This window comes from Ovis canadensis, chromosome 14 (assembly GCF_042477335.2).
Source record: "Ovis canadensis isolate MfBH-ARS-UI-01 breed Bighorn chromosome 14, ARS-UI_OviCan_v2, whole genome shotgun sequence".
Lineage (NCBI taxonomy): Eukaryota > Metazoa > Chordata > Mammalia > Artiodactyla > Bovidae > Ovis > Ovis canadensis.
The window spans coordinates 38,297,655-38,320,585 of record NC_091258.1 but is presented as its reverse complement, the minus strand read 5'-3'; the positions used below and the strand labels follow the sequence as shown (position 1 = coordinate 38,320,585).

The 22,931-nt window shown below is 51.2% G+C and overlaps 2 protein-coding genes across 14 annotated transcripts in view; both read right to left on the bottom strand.

Moving 5' to 3' along the window:
• Positions 1 to 7,735, bottom strand: part of CPNE2 (copine 2) — a 52,584-nt gene extending 44,849 nt beyond the window's left edge. The window contains exon 1 of one of the 2 annotated variants that reach the window (XM_069549905.1): positions 7,470 to 7,735. The gene's annotated coding sequence lies outside the window, so the exon portion shown is untranslated. The remainder of the gene's footprint in view (positions 1 to 7,469) is intronic. The other variant, XM_069549906.1, reaches the window with a different exon arrangement.
• A 7,416-nt stretch (positions 7,736 to 15,151) lies between these two features.
• The window catches only part of NLRC5 (NLR family CARD domain containing 5), a 91,280-nt gene continuing 83,500 nt past the window's right edge, over positions 15,152 to 22,931 (bottom strand). For 3 of the 12 annotated variants that reach the window (XM_069549897.1, XM_069549898.1, XM_069549901.1), the window contains 11 exons: positions 22,819 to 22,902; positions 21,371 to 21,454; positions 20,903 to 20,986; positions 20,542 to 20,625; positions 20,323 to 20,400; positions 19,511 to 19,594; positions 19,353 to 19,424; positions 19,017 to 19,100; positions 17,513 to 17,596; positions 17,107 to 17,190; positions 15,152 to 16,171 (listed from right to left, as the gene is read on the bottom strand). In XM_069549897.1, coding sequence (XP_069405998.1) covers positions 16,057 to 16,171; positions 17,107 to 17,190; positions 17,513 to 17,596; positions 19,017 to 19,100; positions 19,353 to 19,424; positions 19,511 to 19,594; positions 20,323 to 20,400; positions 20,542 to 20,625; positions 20,903 to 20,986; positions 21,371 to 21,454; positions 22,819 to 22,902 — 937 coding nt within the window. In that variant the 3' untranslated portion in view covers positions 15,152 to 16,056. Of the gene's footprint in view, positions 16,172 to 17,106; positions 17,191 to 17,512; positions 17,597 to 19,016; positions 19,101 to 19,352; positions 19,425 to 19,510; positions 19,623 to 20,322; positions 20,401 to 20,541; positions 20,626 to 20,902; positions 20,987 to 21,370; positions 22,656 to 22,818; positions 22,903 to 22,931 lie in introns of all 12 variants that reach the window. The other 9 variants (XM_069549899.1, XM_069549902.1, XM_069549904.1 and 6 more) reach the window with 5 other exon arrangements.

Genomic DNA, 22,931 nt, shown 5'->3' with positions numbered 1-22,931 from the left:
CAAAGCTGGAATAGTAATAGTAATACTCGTGTCAGACAAAATTGATTTTAAAATATTGTTATAAGAAACAAACAAAAATACTACATAATGATCAAGGGATCAATCCAAGAAGATGCAACAACTGTAAATGTATATACACCCAGCACAGGAGTATTTTAACTTATAAGGCAAATACTAATAGCCATAAAAGGAGAAATCAACAGTAACTGTGGGGGACTTTCACATGCACTTGCATCAATGAACAGCTCATCCAGACAGAAAACTGATAAACAAACACAGACTTTAAATGACATATTAGACCAGATGAACTTAATTCATATTTATAGAGTATTCCATCCAAAAGTAGCAGAACACACATTCTTCTCAAGTGCACACAGAACATTCTCCAGGATAGATCATATGCTGGGCCATAAAGCAAGCTTTGATAAATTTAAGAAAATTGAAATCATATCAAGCATCTTCCAACCATAACACTATGAGATTAGAAATGAACCATAAGAAAAAAACTGTAACGAACATAAACATGTGGAAGCTAACCAATACGGTACTAAATGACCAATGGGTCACTGAGGAAATCACAGAAGAAAAAAAAAAATACCTAGATACAATGAAAACAAAACACGATGATCCAAAACATACGGGACACAGCCAAAGCAGCTGTAAGAGGGAAGCTTACAGCAACACAATCTCACCTCAGGAAACAAGAACACTGCCAAATAAACAACTAAACTTACACCCAAAGCAGCTAGAAAAAGAAGAACAAACAAAACCCAAAGTTTAGCTGAAGGAACGATATCATAAAGATCAGAGCACAGATAAATGAAATAGAGATAAACAAAACCAATGAAAAGACCAATGAAACTAAAAGTTTCTTTTAGTTTCTCTTTGAAAAGAGAAAATTGATAATCCTTTAGCCAGACTCATCAAGAAAAAAAAAAGCAAGAGTGCTCAATAAAATCAGTAAAATCAGAAATGAAAAAGGAGAAGTGGCAACGGACATCACGGAAATACAAAGGGTCATAAGAGACTACTATATGAGTAACTATATGCCAATAATATAGACAACCTAGAAGAAACAGATGGATTCTTAGAAGGGTACAGTCTCCCAAAACTGAACAGGAAGAAATAGAAAATATGAAAGGCCCATCACAAGCATTGAAATTGAAACAAAACTCCCAACAAACAAAAGTGCAGGACCAGATGGTTTCACAGGTGAGTTTCATGAAACATTTAGAGAAGAGTTAACACCCATCCTTCTGAAACGATTTCAAAAAATCACAGAGGAGGGACTTTCCTGGTGGTCCAGTGGCTAAGACTCCATGTTCCTAATGCAAGTGGCTATGTTCAATCCCTGGTCAGGGAACTAGATCCTATTAACACATGCTGCAACTGAGAGTTTACAGGATACAACTAAATATCTGAAGATCCTTCATCACACAGCAAAGATCAAAGACCTGGCACAGACAAATAAATATATATATACACACACATACATACACACATACATACACACACACATATGTGTATGTATGTGTGTGTATATATAGTTAAATTGCAGAGGAAGGAACATTACTAAATCCATCTATAAAGCCACAATCACCATGATACTAAAACCAGACAAAGATATCTCTCTCTCACACACACACTATTATAGACCAGTATCACTGAGAAACAAAGATGCAAAAATCTTCAACAAATACTAGCAAACTGAATCCAACAATACATTAAAAGGATCACACACCATCACCAAGTGGGATTTCCCCCAAGGATGCAGGGATTTTTCAATATCTGCAAATCAATCAGTGCGATACACCACATTAACAAACTGAAGAATAAAAACTATATGACCACCTCAAAAATGCAGAAAACACTTTTGATAAATTCCAACATTCATTTATGATAAAAACTCTCCAGAAACTGAACAAAGAGGGACTATACCTCAGCTTAATAGAGGCCATATATGACAAAGCCACAGTTAACATCATACTCAAAAGTAAAACCTTGAAAGATCAAGAATAAGACAAGGATGTCCACTTCCACCACTTTTATTCAACATAGTTTCGGAAGTCCTAGCCATGGCAATCAGAGAAATAAAAAAAGGAATCCAAATTAGGAGCAAAGTAAAACTGTCACTGTTTGCACGTGACATGATACTATGCCTTTGTTGCTGTTTTTCAGTTGCTAAGTCATGTCTGACTGCAAAATACCTAAAGATGCTACCAGAAAACTAGTAGAGCCCATCAGTGAATTTAGTAAAGTCACACGATAAAAAAATAATACAAATCTGTTGCATTTCTATACACCAAAAGCAAAAGATCAGAAAGAGAAATTAAGGAAGCAATCTTATTTACCACTGCATCAAAAAGAAGAAAACACCTAAGAATAAACCTAAGGAAGCAAAAGACCTGAACTCTGAAAACTATAAAATACTGATGAAAGAAACTGAAGATAACACAAATAGATGGAAAGATATACTGTGTTCTTGGACTGGAAGAATCAATACTGTCGAAATGACTATAGCACCCAAGGTAATATAGAGATTCAATGCAATCCCTATCAAATTACCAATGGCATTTTTTGCAGACCTAGAAGAAAAAAAATCTTAAAATTTGTGTGGAAACACAAGACTCTGATAATTGAAAGCAATCTTGAGAAAGAAAAACTGAGCTGGAGGAATTAGGCTCCCTGGCTTCAGAATATACTGTAAAGCTGCAGTAATCAAAACAGTATGGCACAGAGACAGACTTAGAGATCAATGGAATAGGACAGAAAGCCCAATAATAAACCCATGCAGCCAACTAATCCATGACAAAAGGAGGCAAGACTATAACGGAGAAAAGACAGGCTTTTCCATAAGTGGGGCCAGGAAAACTGGACAGCTACATGTAAAATAATTCTTTTACATCATATACAAAAATAAAATAAAAATCAATTAAAGACCTAAATGTAAGACTGATACTATAAAACTCTTAGAGGAAAACATAGGCAGAGTGCTTTTTGACATACCACAGTAATGTTTTTTTTTATTCATCCCCTAGAGTAATGAAAATAAAAACAAAAACAAATGGGACCTAATTAAAAACTTATGCATAGCAAAGGAAACCATAAACAAAACAAAAAGACAGAATGGGAGCAAATGATGCTACCAACAAGGGATTAATTTCTAAAATATACAAACAGATTATGCAGCTCAATATCAAAACAAATAACCCAATCAAAAAATGGAGATCTAAACAGACATTTCTCAAAAAAAAAAAAAAAGATGTATACATGGTTAAAAAGTACATGAAAAGATGCTAAACATTGCTAATTATCCCGAGAAATGCAAATCAAAACTACAGTGAGGTATCACCTCATACCAGCCAGGCCATCATCAAAAAGTTTACAAACAACAAATGCTGGAGAGGATGTGGAGAAAAGGGAATCCTCCTACACTGTTGGTGGGAATGTAAACTGGTATGGCCACTACAGAGAACAGTATGGAAGTTCCTTAAAAAAAACTGAGAGTAGAACTACCGCCCGATCCTATCCTATCACTATCATTCACAGCAACACGGATGGACCCAGAGATGATCACACTAAGTAAAGTAAGTCAGAGAAACATAAGTATTATGTATCACTTATACGTAAAATATTTTAAAGGGTTATACAAATGAACTTATTTACAAAATAGAAATAGACTTTGCAAACAAACTTACCAAAGGAGAAAGGTGTGACAGTCGGGGGTGGGGGGGGGATGGATAAATGAGGAGGTTGGGATTAACATATACATACTACCATATATAAAACAGATAATCAACAAGGACCTATTGTATAGCGCAAGCAACTCTACTCAATATTCTGTAATAACCTATATGGGAAAAGAATCTGAAAAAGGCTGGATATATGTATAACTGAATCACTTTGCTGTACACCTGAAACTAACACAGTACGATAAATCAACTATAATATAAAATAAAAAGTTTTTAAAGTCTGTGAATAAACAAATCATACCTAAAACAGTAAATAAACCCTTGGCATATTGACATATGCTATTACAAAATATTGTTGAGGAACGAATAGATGGCTGCATGATGAGAAAAGCCTTCCTGAATGGCAGGGAGCCAAAGCCACCGGTGGAAACCACACTACCTGGGCAAAGCCCTCTTTGGTTTACAAGCCCTTTCATAGCTGCCTTTAAGGACCACGTGAAGAAAGCAAAGGAACAGCTCCTGATGGAAAGTTCCTGCATGTCTAGATGAAGAAACTGAGGCCAAAGAGATTAAAAAACGTGGCCCAGGTCACCTGGAGGATGGGTGACTCTCCCCAGAACACCCCAGATCCCTGAGTCTGCAGACAATGACCCACCCAGGTCAGCAGCTGCCATGCCCTCCTCCCCCAGATCCCAGGGTGGATCAGTGCTGGATGAATCTCACCTCTCCCAGACACACCTTTCCCTTCCCCCAGGCCAGCGCTTGCTCCTCCTCCATCGGCAGGGCCACCGCCCTCAGATAGTGCCCCAGCACTCAGCACAGTGAGACAAGGATCTTCCCAAAGTCCCCAGAGGGTGAGCTCTGGACTTTTCCGCGTTCCATGACCCAACATCACAGACTCATTCAACAAGGAGGGGCAGACTCAGCCATCTTTCCAACACCGACCGAGTACCTGTAAGTGCAGGGAAAATGCCCTGAATAGGATGGACGTAAGATGCCCTTGTCGTCCCTGGAGCTGACCCTCTGGGGAGGAGGGCAGAGAACAAGCTGACATACACACACCACCCCCGCCCCCCAGGTGAGGGGAGAATGGCCAAGAGCCCAAGAAAAACTAAGCAAGGTGATGCGACAATGAGGGAGGGATCAGCCGCTAGTCGTTTCATCTCGCCACTGGTGGAGAAATGCTCCAGGCCGTGGGCCTGCACACCCCTTGGCTTCACCACAGAGCAGAGGCCGGGTGGCCCAGCGAAGGGAGGGGACACTGGTCTGAGAGCCAGGAGATGCTGTGGGACTTCAGGAAGCCTTGAATCCCCTTGGGACTCGCATCCTCCCTCCGGGGAACGGGGGCGGGCCATGATTCATCTTCTCCACCTGCTGCCTTCCCAGATCCTAGGGTGACCTGGCCTCCCAGCTCCCAAAGAGCCCACCCTGTGTTCTGTGGTGGGGGGAGGGGAGCAGACAGGAGGGGAGGGAACCCTGCCTCCTTTCTGAGGCCATATTCTCCCAGCTGGAGGGGGCTGGATTCCTGAAGTGACCACCGGTGACTCAGCAGCCCCTGCAAGTATCTGAGGAGGGGACAGCATCAGGCAGACGGGACCCCGGCCTCAGCTGAGAGCTTCTCAGACCTTGCCTGGTGACCCTGCTCCTGCGGGAATTCCTAGAGAATGCTCTTCTGTTTTCCATCACGCATTAGAGCCCTGTGAGGCCGGCCCAAGGTGGGGGAAATGGGACCACTCCACTGGATGTACCACCCACATGATGCTCTCTTCAGCCTATTGGCCCCTTCCTGCTCAGGACCTGCCCCTGGAATAGCCTAAAAGTCTGCCATCTGGATTCTGAGGCTTCTCTCTCCAGGAAGAAGAAGGAAGAGAGAAGAGCCGAGCTGACCTGACAAAATCCCAGAAGGAATCCTCAAATCAGCAACCCACATCAGGCTTACTAATATTCCCATAACCATGATAACTATGGTTAACGCTAACCCAGCGCTTATCACAGACCAGCCACCGCGCGGGCGCATGAGCCCTCTGTTGTGGAATTTAATCCTCACGGCTTCCTTTCGAGAACAATACAATCACCCTTAAAAGATTATGAAGGTGTAGAGTAGTGCTCTCACTACTTTACTGGTACAGAAACTGAGGATCTCTCTCCAACCCTCTTCTTACATCCCTGAGTTTTTAAATCTTATGGCCTCTGGGAGGAAGGTCCCATGTCCACCAGTGCACCCAATTTTGCAGAACACCTGCCCCCTGCCCCCAGTTCTAGTCTCCCAGCAGCCCGGTAAACTGGATTGAGTCATATTTTGCTTCATTTTACCACCGGAAAAGCCCTTAAGCCTTAGGAGTGGCAAGGCACCTAAAAAGGGACGGGGCAGAGGGACAGAACCCAAGAGTACCCATTCTTAGCCCACGGTTCTTTCCACAGAGAAAACTGCCTGGGTGACCCCTCTCACCCGGGCCAGCTCTGTCACATGCCTGGGGCATTCCCACTCACTGGGCTTGACGTCAAGGTACTGCAATAAAACCACTCTTTATGCTTACACCCTGCCTCTGTACTCATAGACTGTGGACAATCTGCCCATTTTACAGATGACAACCTGGAGACTCAGAGGGAAGGTTTCAGCCAGGGGCCCACTGCTGGCTAGGTGTTCAGACCCAGGTCTCCCCAGCTCCCCATGAGGGCTGGTCAGAGGCAGGCTGCAGCTCCTGAAGGTTACAACCTGGCTTCTCTCCCCAATGACTGAAGCTGTGGGTACCCCCAAGAAACTGAAAAAGTTCCCCCATCCCTCTGTGACAACTGACACTCCTAGGGGAGCAAAAACTAAGGGTCAGTGGGACAATTCTCCCAGATCCTCCGCCCCCTCGTCACTTCCCCCAACACGTAACAGGGCCAGGGGGAGTCCCAAACAGCAAGCACCACATCCACCTGGCTACCAGAGCCCTGAGTTCCACCTGTGACCCTGGGCAAATCCCAGCCCTCTCTGAAGGAGCCCCTTCCCCAAAGAGGCGTGCCCAGCGAGGCTGGGGGATGGAATAGGAAGAGGAAAATCAGAGCCCTCTATCTTTCCAAAGAAACAGCGCTGCGGGAAGACGGGGACCTGGAAGGAAGAAAGGGTCTTGCTCTTTACCCACACTTCCGCCCTCCCCGCCCCGCCCCCCCTCCAAACACACAGGTGCCAGACAGCTTTTGCAAAAAAAAACTAGTTTGCAAACACACTCCGACTTCTGGGAAGCTGCCCAGTTCCACTCCCTCTCTTTACTCTCCCTTCCCCGGCAGGGAACTGATTCTCTAGCAGGTCCCAGAGGCTGCGGGCGGAGGCGGGGGTGGTGGGCCCGGGTGGGAGCAGGGCAAAAGTTGGCGAGGAGCGGCGCGAGCCAGCCTGACTCCAAGACTTCCGCAGCTGCGACGGTGGCGGGACTCCACCTTCCCGACGCCTTCCCTCCCCCCAAGGGTCCTCGGGCGAGGTAGGAGGGTCCGGACGCGGCTGGGCTCGGACCCCGGAGGGCGCCTCTGTTCTCCAGGCACCCTGCCCTCGGCTCCCCCGCGGTCCGGGAAGACGCCAGGGCGCCCCCGCGTGGCCGGGTCGGAGCTGAGTCACCGAAACGCTGGAGTCTGGATGCGAGCCCGTGGCAGGGGCTGGGGGCTCCGCAGCCCCTCGAAGCCGAACCCAGCTTCCTTCCAGCTAGCCACTGGCTCCAGAAGCCAAGTCCCCAGGCCGAACTTGAGCCCTCGCGCCACGGGCCCCAGCCCGCCCCTTTGCCCGCCAGGGCCCCCGCTCACCGCGGGTCCGGCGGGCGCCGCTCCCCGTCACCGCGCGGCTGCCGCTCCCTGCGCTCCGGGCCACTGGGGCATCCCAGGGCGCTCCCCTGCTCGGCCGGGCCCGCGGGCGCGGGACGGGCTCAGGGCGCTGCCCCTGCGGCCATGGCCAGCTCGCGTGCGCTCCCAGCCGCTAGCGGTCCGGTCCTCCTCCCGGGCCGGGCGGGCGGGCGGCGGCGGCGTTGGCTGCCGCTCGGGCTCCTCCCTCGGCCGAGAAGGGGGGCGGGCGTGGGGCGGGAAATGGGAGGCGAGGCGGGCGCTTCCTGGAGGGGCGAGCGCTCCCACGGGCGGAGCGGGGGCGCTGTCCCGCCCGCCGCCGGTGGTTCGGACCCTGCGGCTGGCGCGCCCTGGTGCTGCGGGCTCCCAGCGCCTCGGGGCCCCGTGGGTTCGAGGCGGGGATCCGAGGGTCCTAACGTTGCCCGCTAGGACTCCGCGGATCGGAACGCAAGGTGGCTCGCACTCGCCCCAGGCCGGCCTAGTCCGAGCTGCGGGCACCTCCGAGTTGCCTGCACTGTGCGCCAGGGTCCCAGGGTGGGCTCTGCCCGGGCCTGGGGGGCCGTAGGGCGCCGCCTGCTGCCTCGACCCCAAGGGCTGTTGGACTCAACGCTGCGCCCTCGGGGGATGCACCACGGGGTTTGGTTCTGGACTGTACTGACAGCACTGGGATCGCCGCGTTTTTTCTCCACTCCTCCCCTTTTTTCTTTTTTTCTTAGTAAAAGAGCTCGGCGTTTTCTTGTCGCCGCCGGGAACTGGGAAGATGACACATACCACACAGACGTATTCCTCTGACAGAGACAATGGGATAAAGACAGTTCGAACGGTGCCTGGGACTAGGCAGCGGGAGGGCGACTAGGCGGGCCCCTGAGAGCCTGGCGCCCAGTCCATCCTTCGGCGGCGGCCCTCTTTCCCTGTTAGAGGCACCGATTTCGAGCTACAGGTCACTCGACAGTATTTCCGTGCCTGCTCCCCCGCCCCTCTCCCTAGTCCCAGTGCTCCAGACAGGAGCCTCATTTAACCAAACTGTGGAGGACAGGTCTCCGGACCTCAAGTCCACGTCCAAAGCCCTTGGCGCCGGGGCTCAGGGACTGGAGTTAACCCGGAGCACTTGGGTTGTGAGTTTTCCATTCCAGGCAGGCGAGGGTTAACTGGGAGACTCACGTTGCAGCCAGCGAGCCTCCCTCCACTTCTGAGTCACTGGCACTTTGCAGCCTTAGAGGGCGGCTGTTAAACAGCCCCAGGGCTCTGAGCTTTGTTCTCTGCCTGCTTGCTCCCCCATCCATCCTTCTTTCCTACAAACTCTCTCCTCTGTCTTCCACCTAAAAGTCCTCAAAGCCCTCAGCCCAGCTGTGGGGCAAACCAATCCAGAGTCATTCTTAGAGCCAGCTGCAGCCCCTCTTCCTCCAGGAAGCCTTTCCTGATTGATCTGACCCCTAGCGTCCCTCTCCTCTCCTCGCTCCAGAGCAGAAGAGCCAGGCGCTGGGATGGATGGTGGTGAATCCAAGCTGAGAGCCCTTCCCTTAGGGTGCTCACCTCTCAGAGGCAAGACCGTGGCCCAGGCAATCATACTACTGTATGAAAAGTACAAAGGGAACTTCCCTGGTGGTCCAGTGGCTAAGCCTCTGCACTCGCGTGCAGGGCACCCCGGGTTCCATCCCTGGTCAGGGAACTAGATCCCGCAAATAAGAATTCCTGTGCTTCAACTAAGGACCCCACATGCCACAAAGAAAATCAAAGATCCTGAGTGCTGCAACTAAGACCTGGCTCAGGCTAATTAGTTAAAAATTATAAAATTATAGTGATGGTTACACATCTGTAGATATATTCAAAACCATTGACTTGTATACTTTAAAGAGGTGAATGTTATAGCATGTGAATTATATCTCAATAAAGCTTTTTTTTTTTTTAATGTCAGGAATTAGGAGAGCATAGAGGTCACTTGTTTAAGGCCAGCTGTCCATCACGGTGGATTCTATGGTCTGTCTTTGATCCACACACAATACAGGGCTGTTACTACAAAATGTTGAAGTCTTTTCTTGCCCTGATAGAGACTTCTCTGTGCACAGTTGGGAAGCCTCCATTTCTCTAAAAAGGGCTGATAGGAGGGTGTGTGTGTCCACAGGCACCTATGGCCCATGGATTAGACTGACTGAAGCAGCACCACCTGTGTCGGAGGCCCTGGCTGGCCTCAGGTGTGTGTAAGCAGGGTGAGGATGGAGCGTGTCCAGTAATCTACACTACCTCTTAAATCACCCCAAGCATTGTCATCTCTCAGGGCTCTGGGGGCCTGCTGGCTCAACTATGGCAGTTCTTGCTCAGGATTTCTCACAGATTTGCAGTCAGGCCGTGGCCGGGCCTGGAGTTATCTAGAAGTTTTCTTACACATTTATCTGGCAATCAATGCTGGCTGTCAGCTGGGACTGCGGCTGGAACACCTACCTGTGACCCTTCCATGTGGCCTGGGCTTCCTCATAGCGTGGCGGCTGGGTTCCAAGTGCGAGTATCCAAGGGAACCAGGTGGAAGCCTTATGCCTTATTATCTTTTCTAGGACTCGGCTTTGGAATTCGTATAACGTCTCTTTGACTACAGTCACTGGCTCGTTCCATAGGCCCCACCTTTAGATGAGAGGAGGTTTTAGGAATTATCTTTATCTTTAGGAAGACCATGTGGGAGGGGAGATATTATGGTGACCATCTTTAGAAAATACCATCAACCCACAAAGGGGGTTGATGTAGAGACGCATTAGTGATAGAGACATCCCACTCCAGGATCTCACTGAGAGTTGGGTGTGGCTCATCCCACTCCTACATCTCAGGCACAGAGTTGTGGCCCCTGGTTTGCATTCCAGCCTGTCCAGTGACCACCTAGGTGAGAGCACTCAATCCTCTGGGCCTCAGTTTCCTCCTCTGTAAAAGGAAAGGACAGAGTTAGTATCTGGTGTCTAGCCTGGTACCAGGCATGCCTGGACAACAGGGCTAGCCTGTTGTTATTACTACTTTTAAGATCCAGGGTTGTAGTCGCTCTAATGCAGAGATAGCTCCTTCCAGGGTGAGGATGCCCAGGACTCCCCCACTTCCTCGGACTTGCCCTTTATCGGCCCGACATGCCCACCAGCCCAGGTCTTGTACTGCAGGGTGCAAGTGGGTGCAGAGGTGGGGACTATGGCACAGAAGACTGAGGGTTCTGGCCTCCGAGACGCAACCCGAGGACCCCATCTGGTGTTTGCTCTCTAGGGAAAGTTCCTCTTCTGTCACCTCCCCCTCAGGGCAAAGGTCAATTTCCAGGCAGCCAGGGCAGGGCTGGGGCTGGTGTGGGATGAGCAACAAGGTGTGGCTTCCAAAGGCGGAAGGTGGGGTTGAGGGGCCAGGGCTCCAGCTCTGGGGTCACACTGGGTGGGGGTGGGGTGCTGCGCTGGGGTGGCTGTGGGAGGGAGGAAGACCAGCTGCTCCTGGGAGCTTTACCAAACCAGCCACTGCAAGGTCTCATCCAGGGAGCTCCAGATATGTCCAGATGGCACACACAGTTCTGTCTGGGGCCACTGCCCTCAAGCCTGGCCTTGCCCACATAAGGGTGGGGCTGAGGGCCAGAGGCAAGGCTAGCAGGTCATAGAGCCCCTGTGCCTTCCTAGGGGGTCTTCTCTTTGAGGAACACACACAGACCCCAGCCAGGACCGCCCCAAAGTCCTCCCTCCTTAAATGCTCCAAAGTTGTCATTGGAGCTCCACTAAATACTTGCTGTGTGACTTTGGGAACATCTGTGCGTCTCTGGGCCTCATTTGTAAAATGGAGAACATTGTCACTGAGACGTGGCTATGGGCCTTGAGGAGTTCCCAGAGGGTGAAGTCCTACAGAACTCTCACCAGGAGAGGCAGCCAGCCGAGGATTTGGACCCCACCTGAGGGAGTGCAGTGATGAGCCATCAGGTCATCTTAGCACCTGGAGAAAGTAGGTCCTTGCGCTTGACTCATTTTGCTCTTGCCCTCACTAAACAGATGCAGAAACTAGGACACTGCCTGTGGGATTCAGTTGCAAAATTTGAAAGTTGTTAAGAGAGTAGATCCTAAGAGTTCTCTCAAGGAAAAAACTTTTTTTTTTTTTAAAAATTTGTATCTATAGGAAATGATGCATGTTAATAAACTTAGCATGGTAATCATCTCACAATGTATGTATTCATAAGTCACTTTATCATACATTTTAAATTTATACAGGGCATGCGTGCTTAGTTGTGTCCGACTCTTTGCAACCCCATGGACTGTAGCCCACCAGGCTCCTGTGTCCATGGGATTTCCCAGGTTGGAGAAATCCCATGGACAGAGATTGGGTTGCCTGGAGTGGGTTGCCATTTCCTCCTGCAGGGGATCTTCCAGACCCAGGGACTGAACCTGCATCTCCTGCGTTAGCAGGCAGATTCTTTACCCCTGAGCCACCTGGGAAGTCCTAAACTTATACAGTGCTATGTGTCAATTATATCTCAATAAACTGTTAAGAAAACAAACAAAAAGTTTGTAAAGACCCAGGTTCGACTCCTGTCACTAGCATTTACTAGCTTTCACACACAATGCTTACTAGACTGCCTTTGAGCAAATTAGGAAGAATCTCTGGGTCTCAGTGTCCTCATCTGGGGAAGGAGGGTCACCAGGATCTAACAGGACAAGATAAGGAACATACATGTAAAGGTTTACCTCGCCTGAGGGGCAGCATACTCTAGTGGGTCACCAACGTGGCTGCACATCAGAATCACCTGTGGAGCTTTCGAAGTACCACTCCATTCTTAGGAAAGGAGGTTAAAAAGCTCCTCAGATGATTCTAATATGCAGTCCGGCTTGAGATCCACTCACTGGTCTGTGGTTTTACTCAGTGCAACCAGCAGCACTGACATCACTCAGGCGCTTCTTAGAAATGCAGAATCCCAGGCCCCACCCCAGACCTGCTGAATCAGAATTTGCGTTAATGAACTCCTCAGATGGTTCAGTGCACATGACAGTATCTATAACGGTGATTTTTTTTTTTTTTTTTTTTCAGCTGGAGAGGTACTGGCTCGGAGCGTGAACTTCAGACATGTGTTTAGGGGAAGGATGGAGGGGGCAATTTAGGAGAATCTGAGACCTAAGTTCTGTGACTCCTTTCAGAAAGGGAGTCTGTAAAACCATAGGATGGAGGCCAAGGGACAAAGTAGCAAAATGAGCTGATCCTAGCCTTGCAGTTAGACCTGGGAACTCACCAGCCTGGTCACATTCTTCGTGAGAAGACTCAGGCACAGAAACGGGGAGCATCTTTTTAGTACATGTGCTGCCGGAGTGAGCACATGGAGCTCCATTTTGATTACTGGCCCAGAGCCTTAGGTTTCTTTGAGTTTTATCTGTTTTCATTTATCTGTTTAAACTGAGGCTTACTTTGGGAAGGAAAGAGTGTGGGGTAGAAAGATAGTCCCAGCCTTGAAACAAGTTGGTTGCGGGAAAGGTAGTTTCTTTTTTTTAAACCAAGTGAGTGTGCTTAGTCGCTCATTCATGTCTGATTCTTTGCGACCCCATGGACTGCAGCCCACCAGGCTCCTCCATCCATGGGGATTCTCCAGGCAAGAACACTGAAGCTGCTATGCTCCAGGAAACCAAGTGTGGCCATTTAAAAAATATTTATTTATTTGGCTGCTTTGGGTCTTAGGTTGTGGCATGCGGGCTCAGTAGCTGTGGTGCATGGGCTAAGTTGCCCCATGGCATATGGGATTCTAGTTCCCCAACCAGGGAGGGAACCTGGGCCCCCTGCATTGGAAGGAAGATTCCTAACCACTGGACCACCAGGGAAGTCCCCAGAGAGTAAGTTTTTTAGTAATATGAGCATGGTAACTGTCCCTGACGTCAGCCTGGGCAGCTCTTCAGGGCTGACAGTGCTGAGGTTTATTTCCAGGCATTTGCTGCAAGTTTCTTGGAGTTTAGAACTTGAACAAGGACACGACTGAGTGACTTCACTTTCACTTTTCACTTTCATGCATTGGAGAAGGAAATGGCAATCCACTCCAGTGTTCTTGCCTGGAGAATCCCAGGGATGGGGGAGACTGGTGGGCTGCCATCTATGGGGTCGCACAGAGTCGGACATGACTGAAGCGACTTAGCAGCAGCAGCAGCAAAAGGGAAAGAAGGGAAAACAAGCAGCAAATGAAGAGTGGCTCTGAGCTTTGGGTTCTGCTTGGTGTGCAACCCACCTGGCCTGGAGCTTTCGATCCACGCTGTTCCTTCCTCAGCTGTGACCTCCATGGTCAAGGGCTCCTCAGGCTTTGAGGAATTCATCCTCCAGTCTTAGACAAGAGAAGGCAGTACAAATCCCCTCAGTGTGAAGGTGCACCATGATGGCCTTGGCGTCATTTCCCAGAAGGGAAAGACTGAATTAGGGCTCAAGGTTTCCAGGTAAACTTCTTGAATCTTCTGCCTGCCCACCCTTCTCCCCCATGACCAGGCTGCTGGCCCCACTCCATGCCAGCCTCCAGCATCACCACCTAACTTCTGGATTCAGCGCTGAAGCAATCTCAGGACTTGCCAGTGGGCCAGCCTGCCCTCCAGTGGGGCTCAGTAGTAACTGCACCCTCCCTGCTCCGCTTTTCACAAGGGACTGCAGCTCTGGATGAAGGCTCCCCAGATACCAACTTGTTCAACCTACAGGTGGGTGATGGACAGGGGGTGCTCTCCACCTGCCACTTCAGACACCTCTCCACTTCATATGACATTCAGCCCTAAAAGGGGTATGTAATGAATGAGTATGTGACAGATACCTCCTTCATCCTAGGGACTCTGTGTACTTGCTCCCTGACCCCTCCAAAAGTCCTGGGAGGCCAGGGGTGTTACTCACACACAAAGGATCAGCTCCTGGCCTTGAGGGCTGGTGGCAAGGGGTCAAGTCACATTCCATTCCATGCCCATCTGACTTCCAAAGCCATATTCTTAATGTACCACCTGCCTGTGGAAACCTTTTAGCCAGGAGTTCCCAGGCAAGTAGCAAGAGGGAGGGGAGTGCTAGGGATGGTGACAAACTGAGGGACGTGCGCCACATCTAAAGGACACCCTCAGATGTCCCCAGCAGATTACTCTTGAGTAGGAATGCTGGGCTAGCACCTAAGAGAAGCTGAAAGGTGAATTTGAGGTATAAGTTCCCAATTTAAAATATCGACAAATCATTGAAGAGTGTAGATATACCGCAAGCCAAACAAAGACTCTTTAACACTAAGAGCTTTTACAATAGCCTTATGGTATAGGTAAGCTCGGGCTTCCCCGGTGGCTCAGATGAGAAAGAATCTGCCTGCAGTGTAGGAGACCAGGGTTCGATCTCTGGGTTGGGAAGATCCGCTGGAGAGGAAATGGCAACCCACTCCAGTATTTTTGCCTGGAGAGTCCATGGACAGAGGAGCCTGGCAGGCTACAGTCTGTTGGGTTGCAGAGAGTCGGACACGACAGGTAAGCTTTGGAGAGAGGAGGTGACTTACGTGTGATCACAGACCATGACAGGGTCTGGACCTGACCCCGTGTCTCCTGACTCCTGGGCCAGTGCTCATCTCAGCATGTTTCTCTGTGTTCTGGCTGCTCTCCAGGCCCCAGGGTGGGGTGGGAACCATTTCTGACTTTGGCTAGGTGGCAGAACACATCAGACTAGAGACTAGAGGCTGGAAGACCACCCACATTTATTGGTCAAACTAGGCTTACAGTGCAGCAGGACCACCCTTGGCCCCGCTTGGAAGTAATGAGGACACAGTGTGGCACGCAGCCCCTGGGCACTTGTGCAGATTGTGCTGAGGTAGTGGCTGGGTCCAGCGGTCTTCCTTGACTGGACAGTCCCCGCCCCCTGCACCCTTAGGCCTAGCTTTGTCCCTTACACCACACAGACTGGGCCCGTCCAAGGTCATGCTGGCTCGACCCAAAAGTCCTTAGAAATTAAGGGAGAGGGGGTGATCCAGTTTACAGATGGGAAAACTGAGACTTGAGGCAGGAAGACACTCATTCAGAAGCCTCATGGCTAAATTCCTGGCTTGTCAGTGCTTGGACAGTCTCCCCAGCCCATTCTGGGCAGAAGACATTCCCTGGTTTAGCTGCTCTGGAAATGCAATTTATAAATACAGATTTGGTTTTAAAAAGTAATAAATTAGATCTTGGACCAGCCCGAGGGAATATGGCCAGTCACATGGCACAAGACCTGGACGTCTGTCACGTCTCATAAACGCACCACCCATCACATGTAGTGCCGGGACCCATGCCATTGACCCATAGGCCACATTGCAGGTATCATGCAATGTCACATGGAATGTTGCCATGCGTGACCTTCCACATCACACGCCACACCATGACATGCTCATTGTGCTTCATGTTCCTGATGGGTCATGCATGTCCCAAGGGATGTAGGGTAGTCATACTCCACTCTTTGTCACCAAAAATGTCCTCCCTGAAGACTGTTGCAGGAAAAGCGTGTTTCTCCCTCTTGATCCAGGGACAGCCAGCTTTTTTCATGAGCCCTCTATCCTCGTGGATGAAAACTGGCATCACTCGGCTGGATTCAAAGGGACTTGAGGGCACCATCAGGTACCCCGAGGGATGACCTGTGGCTGGTTGTCAAAGAAAGCAAAGTCCAGCCTGGGCTCCTGGTTCTGCAGATGCTGGGCCATGTCCGGGGGAATGGGGTTATTCCAGAGGCTGCCGGGCACAGAGACAGACACTTAGCACTGGGCGCTGCTCACTTACCCTCTTCTCTCTGCCCTCTGTCCTACCTACAGATGGGGAAACCGAGGCCCCAAAGGGGAAGAGCTGCTGTCAGAGTTAGGTGGCAGGCAAGAGCAGGTGGAAGGCCAGCATGGCTGCCTTCGGGAGATGGTATCCCCCCCACGCTCACCCTAACTTCTTCTACTCCATCTTTTTTTTGCTGCACTTTGCAGCATGCAGGATCTTAGTTCCTGGACCAGGGATTGAACCTGTGCCCCCTGAAGTGGAAGCATGGACCTGTAACTACTGGATTACTAGAGAAGTCCCCTCCACTTTCTTCCCCAGAAGCTAGCCTCTTCCCCAGAGCCATGCTCATATGACACATTGTATAAATGAGAAAAAAGCTCCCCTTCTTTATGACACCACTTCCATTGTCTGACTGTCGTAATGTTGAATTTTATAGAGAGAGACACCTCACTACCACTAGAAATGTAATACTTCTACTATGTGAATGGTGTCCCTTAGATGCTGTGCCCTGGTGTAGTACACAACCTATACAACTGGCCCTGATTACAGCTACCATGTTATGTGCTTACCATGTACCTGGCATTGTGCTCGGGGCTTAATCTGATCGTTTAGTCTGCGGAGCAGCTCTCTGATGTAGACACTATCACTATTGCCATTTTACAAATGAGGAAACTGAGATTCAAAGACGTCGAGTTATTGATGTGAAATTGCACAGTTGGTAACTGACAGAGCTGGGGTTTGATCCGGGTCTGTTTGCTGCCAAATCCCTGAAGAGTGGGTCCAAGTATCCTTTAATAATCCCCAATCTAGGTCCTGCCTCCTCCTACAGGAAGTCTTCTTACATTGTAGGGCTGGTATGCTCACCCCACCCCCACCATCTCTGCCCCCACAAGCGCTGTTACCGAATAACTTGGATGCCAGATCCCTGTGCCAGCCCTTCAACCAGGAGCCAGGCTCCATAAGCTGTGATCCGATTTTTCTCCAGGCTTCCAGATGGACAACAAAGGGAAAGAGATTGAGATGAGATGGGGAGGGGATGGCCTAGGGGGTTTCCCTATGTCTCTTCCCCAGGACAAGGTTGGGGAACATAGGCTCCCCACAATTCTGCTTAGAGAACTCAACATTCAACAGTCCAGTGGGAAGGCTGAAGACTGGGACCCAGGAGAGCTAATGGACAAAGTGGGGAAGTCCAGGAGGGCTTCCTGGAGGCAGGGGCCTGACCCAGTGACCTCCTGGCTTTCCCCAGGACACAGGGCCCCCTTTGGTCCTCCCATTCCCTTCTGGCTTCCCCAGATGTGCCCATCATACTCCACTCTCTTCAGCCGGCCCATCTGCGGCAGGACCCGGGCCAGCTCAGCAGCTGCCTCATCCCCGAGCAGATTCCAGGAGAGCCTGCAGGGTAGGGAGGGGTCCAAAAGTCAGCAGCAGGAGAGCCGAGAGAGGGAGACAAGGTGGCAGTGGGGAGGGCTGGGGGCTGCTGTGCAGGCACCAGAGAGGTGCCTGATGGGGACATGTGTGCCCTCCCTGAAGACTGTACCAGGCACAGAGGGCTCCTCCCTACTCCCCCCAGCCCCCTTCCCGAGCTGGTCATCCCACAGGAACCCAGACAGCTTAGGAGCTGGCTGTCCTGAGAGTTCAGGACACGTGACTGTGGAAACATCAGGATCTAAACTTCCACCATGCACAGGCCTCCCTCCTGACTTTGCCACATCCATGCACCACCACCTATATTATTATTTGTTTCACATTTTTCTTTAAATCAGTCCTCTATCCCCTCTTTTATTCACTTTAAGAAATTCATCTTCAGAAACATCTATCACTACTATGAATGAGAAGCCTGTGTTGGGGACCCTAACCAGAAAGTAGTTACAAGGATACAACAGGGCAAACAATGGCATTCACTCCTAACTGGAACCTGTGTCCTCCCTAAAGTGCTGACCCCGTGGTCTGCCCCCCTGCTGACTAAAAAGGGGCAATCACCCATGTTGGGTGAGTGAGCACTGATCTGAGACTTTCTCTTTGTTGTATAAAGTAATGAGAAGAATTAAAATCTTCAGGACGCAAACCTAAAATCTTATAAAATTATATATATCCTGTACTTAAGGAAATTACATTTTCTTCTGGTATGCTCAGAGGTCCAGGTTGGTCCTGGCAGTCTAGTTTATCTCTGAGGCAATACTGCCAGGCCCCAAGGTCCAAGCACCTCTGATTGCCAAGGGAGAGGTGGACACAGTCAGGGGGAAGGTCAGGGGGCCTGCTGGTTTCAGCCACTCTTCACTACCAACAGGTGGTTTGAAAATCAAGACTCCATCAGCCAGGTGGGGTGGTCCATCCAGGCGCCTCCCAACGGGAGAGTCAGGGGCAATGGTTCTGACCATCCAGCTCATATCCACCTGGTCCACCTTCCCTCCCACCCTCCTTAGCTGGGGAAGAGGCTGAATGGCTTAGAGCAGGGGTCCCCAGCCTCCGGGATCTAATGCCTGATGATATGAGGTGAAGCTGATATCATAATAGCAATACAGTGTACAATACATGTAAGGTGCTTGAATCATCCTGACACCATCCCCCGCAACCCCCATAGTCCATGGAAAACTTGTCTTCCAGAAAATTGGTCTCTGGTGCCAAAAAGTTTGGGGACCTTTGGCAACTTAGACCAACAACACTTGCAGCTCAAGTGTTAAAAGTTCTTCGAGAGAAGGTTTGAGCAAGAATGACCTTCCCCATGTGAGACCAGAAGGCCTCCAGGGAGGAAGGAACCAGGCCCCCAGGTGGCTGCTCTTCCCAGCTCCGGGCTAGCCCCCCAAGCACTCACATGATTTTTTCCAGGGCCGGACAGAGCACAAAGCTGGCAGTGAGGGGCTTGGCAGTCTGGTTGTCAATCTCACACGACACCAGGCTGGAGAGAAGAAGGGGATGGGATGGAGGTGTCTGAGTCAGGGGTGCCCCAGCCTGCAATCAGAGCAGGAGGGAGTAGAGTAGCTAGGGGCTAGGACATGCTGGGAGTCTTAAGAAAGTGCCCCCTCTTTTTTGTCCCAGGCTCCCCCATACCTGAGGTCTCTGTCACTTCGAAAGCCTTCCCAGGTGTCAAGCTTAGCCAAAGAAGGGCTGCCTGCCACAGCACCCCAGCTGGTCAGAGCAGGCTACTTACTCAAGCTGCCGGAGCACTGGGAGCCCCTGATGGAAACGCGGGACCCCTCCGGCCAGGCTGTTCTCTGCCAAGCTGCAGGGCAGGGGAGACAGCCGTGGGTGGAAGCCCCAGACCCTCCCGGCCTGTCCCCCTGCCCAGGTTCCAGGGCCCCTACTCACCTGATCTCTTCCACATGTGGGCATCCATCCAGGGCCTGGCCCAGACTCAGCACCCCCTCTGGGCTCAGATGGCTGGATGGCAGGCTGGGGAAAGGGAAGGGGTGAGGGCAGCCTGGAGGGGCAGGTATGGGGGTTGGGAGGGGCTGGATCCCCCCAGCCTCAGCCTATCTCAGGCTGCACTGCCAGACCTTAGACCCTCTCTGGGTAACTGCCACCCCAACCCCCCACCCTCGCCCCCCGGCCCCACACAGGACATAGGCGGGTATCAAGGGGCCCTGGCTTTGGGATCTGAGATCCCAAGTTCAAGGCCTGGCTCCTCCACGTATGAATAGGGCAATAGGGTAAGCTTTCCATACTTCTCCTGGCTTTAGTTCCCTTGCCTGGAAAATGGAGCCGGTAGAAATCGCGGTCTCACAGGGCTCAGACGAGACCCTGAACATAAACTGTAAAGTGCCGAGGCCATGCTATGGGGTGCTTTGCTCCTGCACAGCCCTTTGCTGACACTTCCTCCTTTACCCTCGGAGATTGGCTCACAGGGTACACCAAGCTGGGATCCTTGTTCTTCTTTTACAGACGAGGAAACTGAGACTCAGAAAGGGCAGGGGCTTGGCCAAAGGCTGGTGGCTGAGCCCAGACTAGCTGGGTCCTCTGATTTCCCGGCCTCAGAGGTAGGGCAGTTAGCCCAGGACACATCCCAGTTTCTCCTACGGCACGGCCGTTCAGCGATGGGGCCTTGACCCCCTAGTGCTCCTGGCGGGGGTGGGAGGGGCTTTCCGCTAACCCTGCACACACCACAGACAGGGGCCACTCACTGCAGGACCCTCAGGTGCCGGGGCAGCCCCCTGGCCAGACCCAGGGCTGTGCAGTCTTCCAGGGCATTGCAGCCAAGCCTGGAAAAAGAGAAGGGATGAAATTGAGCACCAGGCTGGCCTACTCCAGACCCCTGCCCTGTGCCTAGTGGGGGACCCAAGTGCCAGGTGGGCCACAAGGACACAGAGGGCAGAGGGCAGCCCCCCCGGGCAGACACTCACATCAGCTCCTCGAGGTGCCTGCAAAGGGTGAGAGATTCTGCCAACCGCGCTCCCCCTGCTGGGCCGATGCCATTCGCTGAGAGGCTGAAGAGGGGCAGATGTCAGACTCTCGACTCCCTTATGCCTTACCCCACCACATCCGCTGGGCCCCCCACCACCCACAGCACCCCCACCACCCACTGATGAGGCAGAGAGACCCAGAGAGGAGCAGGGGCTGGGCTGGCTCAAGGTCCCCGAATCAGCAGTGTCAGGAGGTAACCAGCCCCACTGCCTGAACACCAGGGTTAGGGGAGGAAGCCACAGTCTCCCCAGACCATAGCGTGGATGCCGAGGGCCCCTGTCTGGAGGGCTGGCCACTCACTCTATCTTCCTGAGCTCAGGGAGCCCTGGCAGGATAGCAGCTAAGTCCTGGGCACCGGTGTTTCCGATCTGGTTGTGGCTCAAGCTTGGGGAGAAAACAGCAGGAGAACCGGAAGTGTCAGCCCACCACCCATCTTGTCTCCATCCCAGAAGAGGAGGCTGGAGTCTAGAGAAGGGCCTCAAGCCACGCTGGTAAGTCCCCTCACCCTGTGATGGGTGAGGATTCCAAACTCTTGTCTTCTGTTTAGGATGATCCCCCTGGTGTCTGACCTAAATCCTTCTTGCTGCAATCAATATCCTATAGCCTATCTTTGGGTCTCCCAAGATCCTGGGTCTGGGGTTATGCAGTATAGAAGTGGGTGAAGGGGACAAGACTAAGAAGTGAAGAGTGTCCTCAAGGAGCCCCTTACTTTTGTCACCTTGCCCTGCCAAAGTTGTCTTGGGTCTGGGGGAGGGACAGGCAACTCACCTCAGCTCCTCCAAGCTGGTGGCAGCTCTGAGAGCCTTTGAAAGGTGGCAGCAGCCGACATCATCGATGTTGCTCCTGCTCAGACTGGAGAAGCAGGCCTCAGTCAGGAGTAAAGGCATTTGCAAGTGCTGTGCTCAGCACTCTACAGTTTACAAAGCCTTTACACATCCAAGAACTCATATACCAGTCACAAAACTTTCAGGGGATGGGAATGGGCAAGGTGGGCAGACTGTACCCAATATCCAGATGAGAAATCAGAGGCCCAGGGAGGAGATGTGATGGGCCAAAGACTCCCAGGGACTCACAGGCAAGGTGGAAATGGAAGCCCAGAGCCATTGGCCTGGAACAGTAGCCTCATTTTTTGGTTTGGCCAGGCTTCGCCTCAGCACCCGAGTCGGGGATCTTCAGGCCAGCCCAGCTGAATGTCAATATCACATGTCTCTCACAACTCACCCTGCTCTAATCTATACAAATAGTGGGCTTTTCCTTAAACCCAGTCAATTTATGGTCTTTTCTGCACTTGACCACACCCTGCCTCTGTTGAGTAGCAGGGGGTGGGGGTGGGGGTGGGGGAGGGAAGGTGGGGGTGGGAGGGACCGTGGGGAACCAAACGAAAACAGCTGACGCAAAGTATTAGTCTGAGGGTTGTTTTGCTGTCTTTTGTTTTGCAAACTAATTTTTCGGGAGCCTCCTTTAGGTGAATTAATTTAGGGTGAAATGGCCTGGTCCCCCAAACTCTCTGAGCTCATATCCTACGTGCTCTACCCTGTCTTAGGTTTGTTTAGAGTCACAATATTTCCTCTTTTGAAAGACTACACGAAAAGAACATGGGCTATTTGTTTATCAAAGTGGCCAGGGGCACAGGGTAGAATATCAAGGTCATCAGCTCTGAGACGAGACTGTCACTGCTCAAAGTGGGGTCTGTGGCCCCCAGAATGGGCATCCCCTGGGAGCTTGAAATGCAGAGTCTAGGCCACCCACATCATGAATCAGAAACAAGAACACAGGATGAATCTGTGTACATGGAGGGCTGCCCCAGGACTCAGGCCCAGCCCCTTCGGGCCGTTCTCCAGGAGGAGGCTGCATGTGTGTGCTCCGCCGCTCAGTCGTGTCCAGCTCTTTGCAGCCCCGTGGACTGTCACCCGCCAGGCTCCTCTGTCCATGGGATTCTCCAGGTGAGAGTACTGGACTGGGTTGCCACTTCCTCCTCCAGGGGATCTTCCCAACCCAGGGACCGAACCCACGTGTCCTGCATTGCAGGCAGATTCTTTACTCATTGAGCCACCTGGGTAGTGGAAGGCTGTGACACTAACCTGGGAGGGTACAGGAATGTCCCGAGGACGGGAGCCATGGAGGTTCTCAGGAAGGTGCCCCAGGGCTCCCCTGGACGGGTGGTCCCAGCAAAGCTGGGCAGTATGCCCCCCACTCACTCCCACGGGGTCACTCACCGGAGGCTCTGCAGGAGTGTCATGTGGCCTAGTCCTTGAGTGAGCACAGCCAGGGTGGAGCCGCCCAGTGGGAGGTGGCTGAGGCTAGAGGAGAGGAGGCCACCAGAGGACTT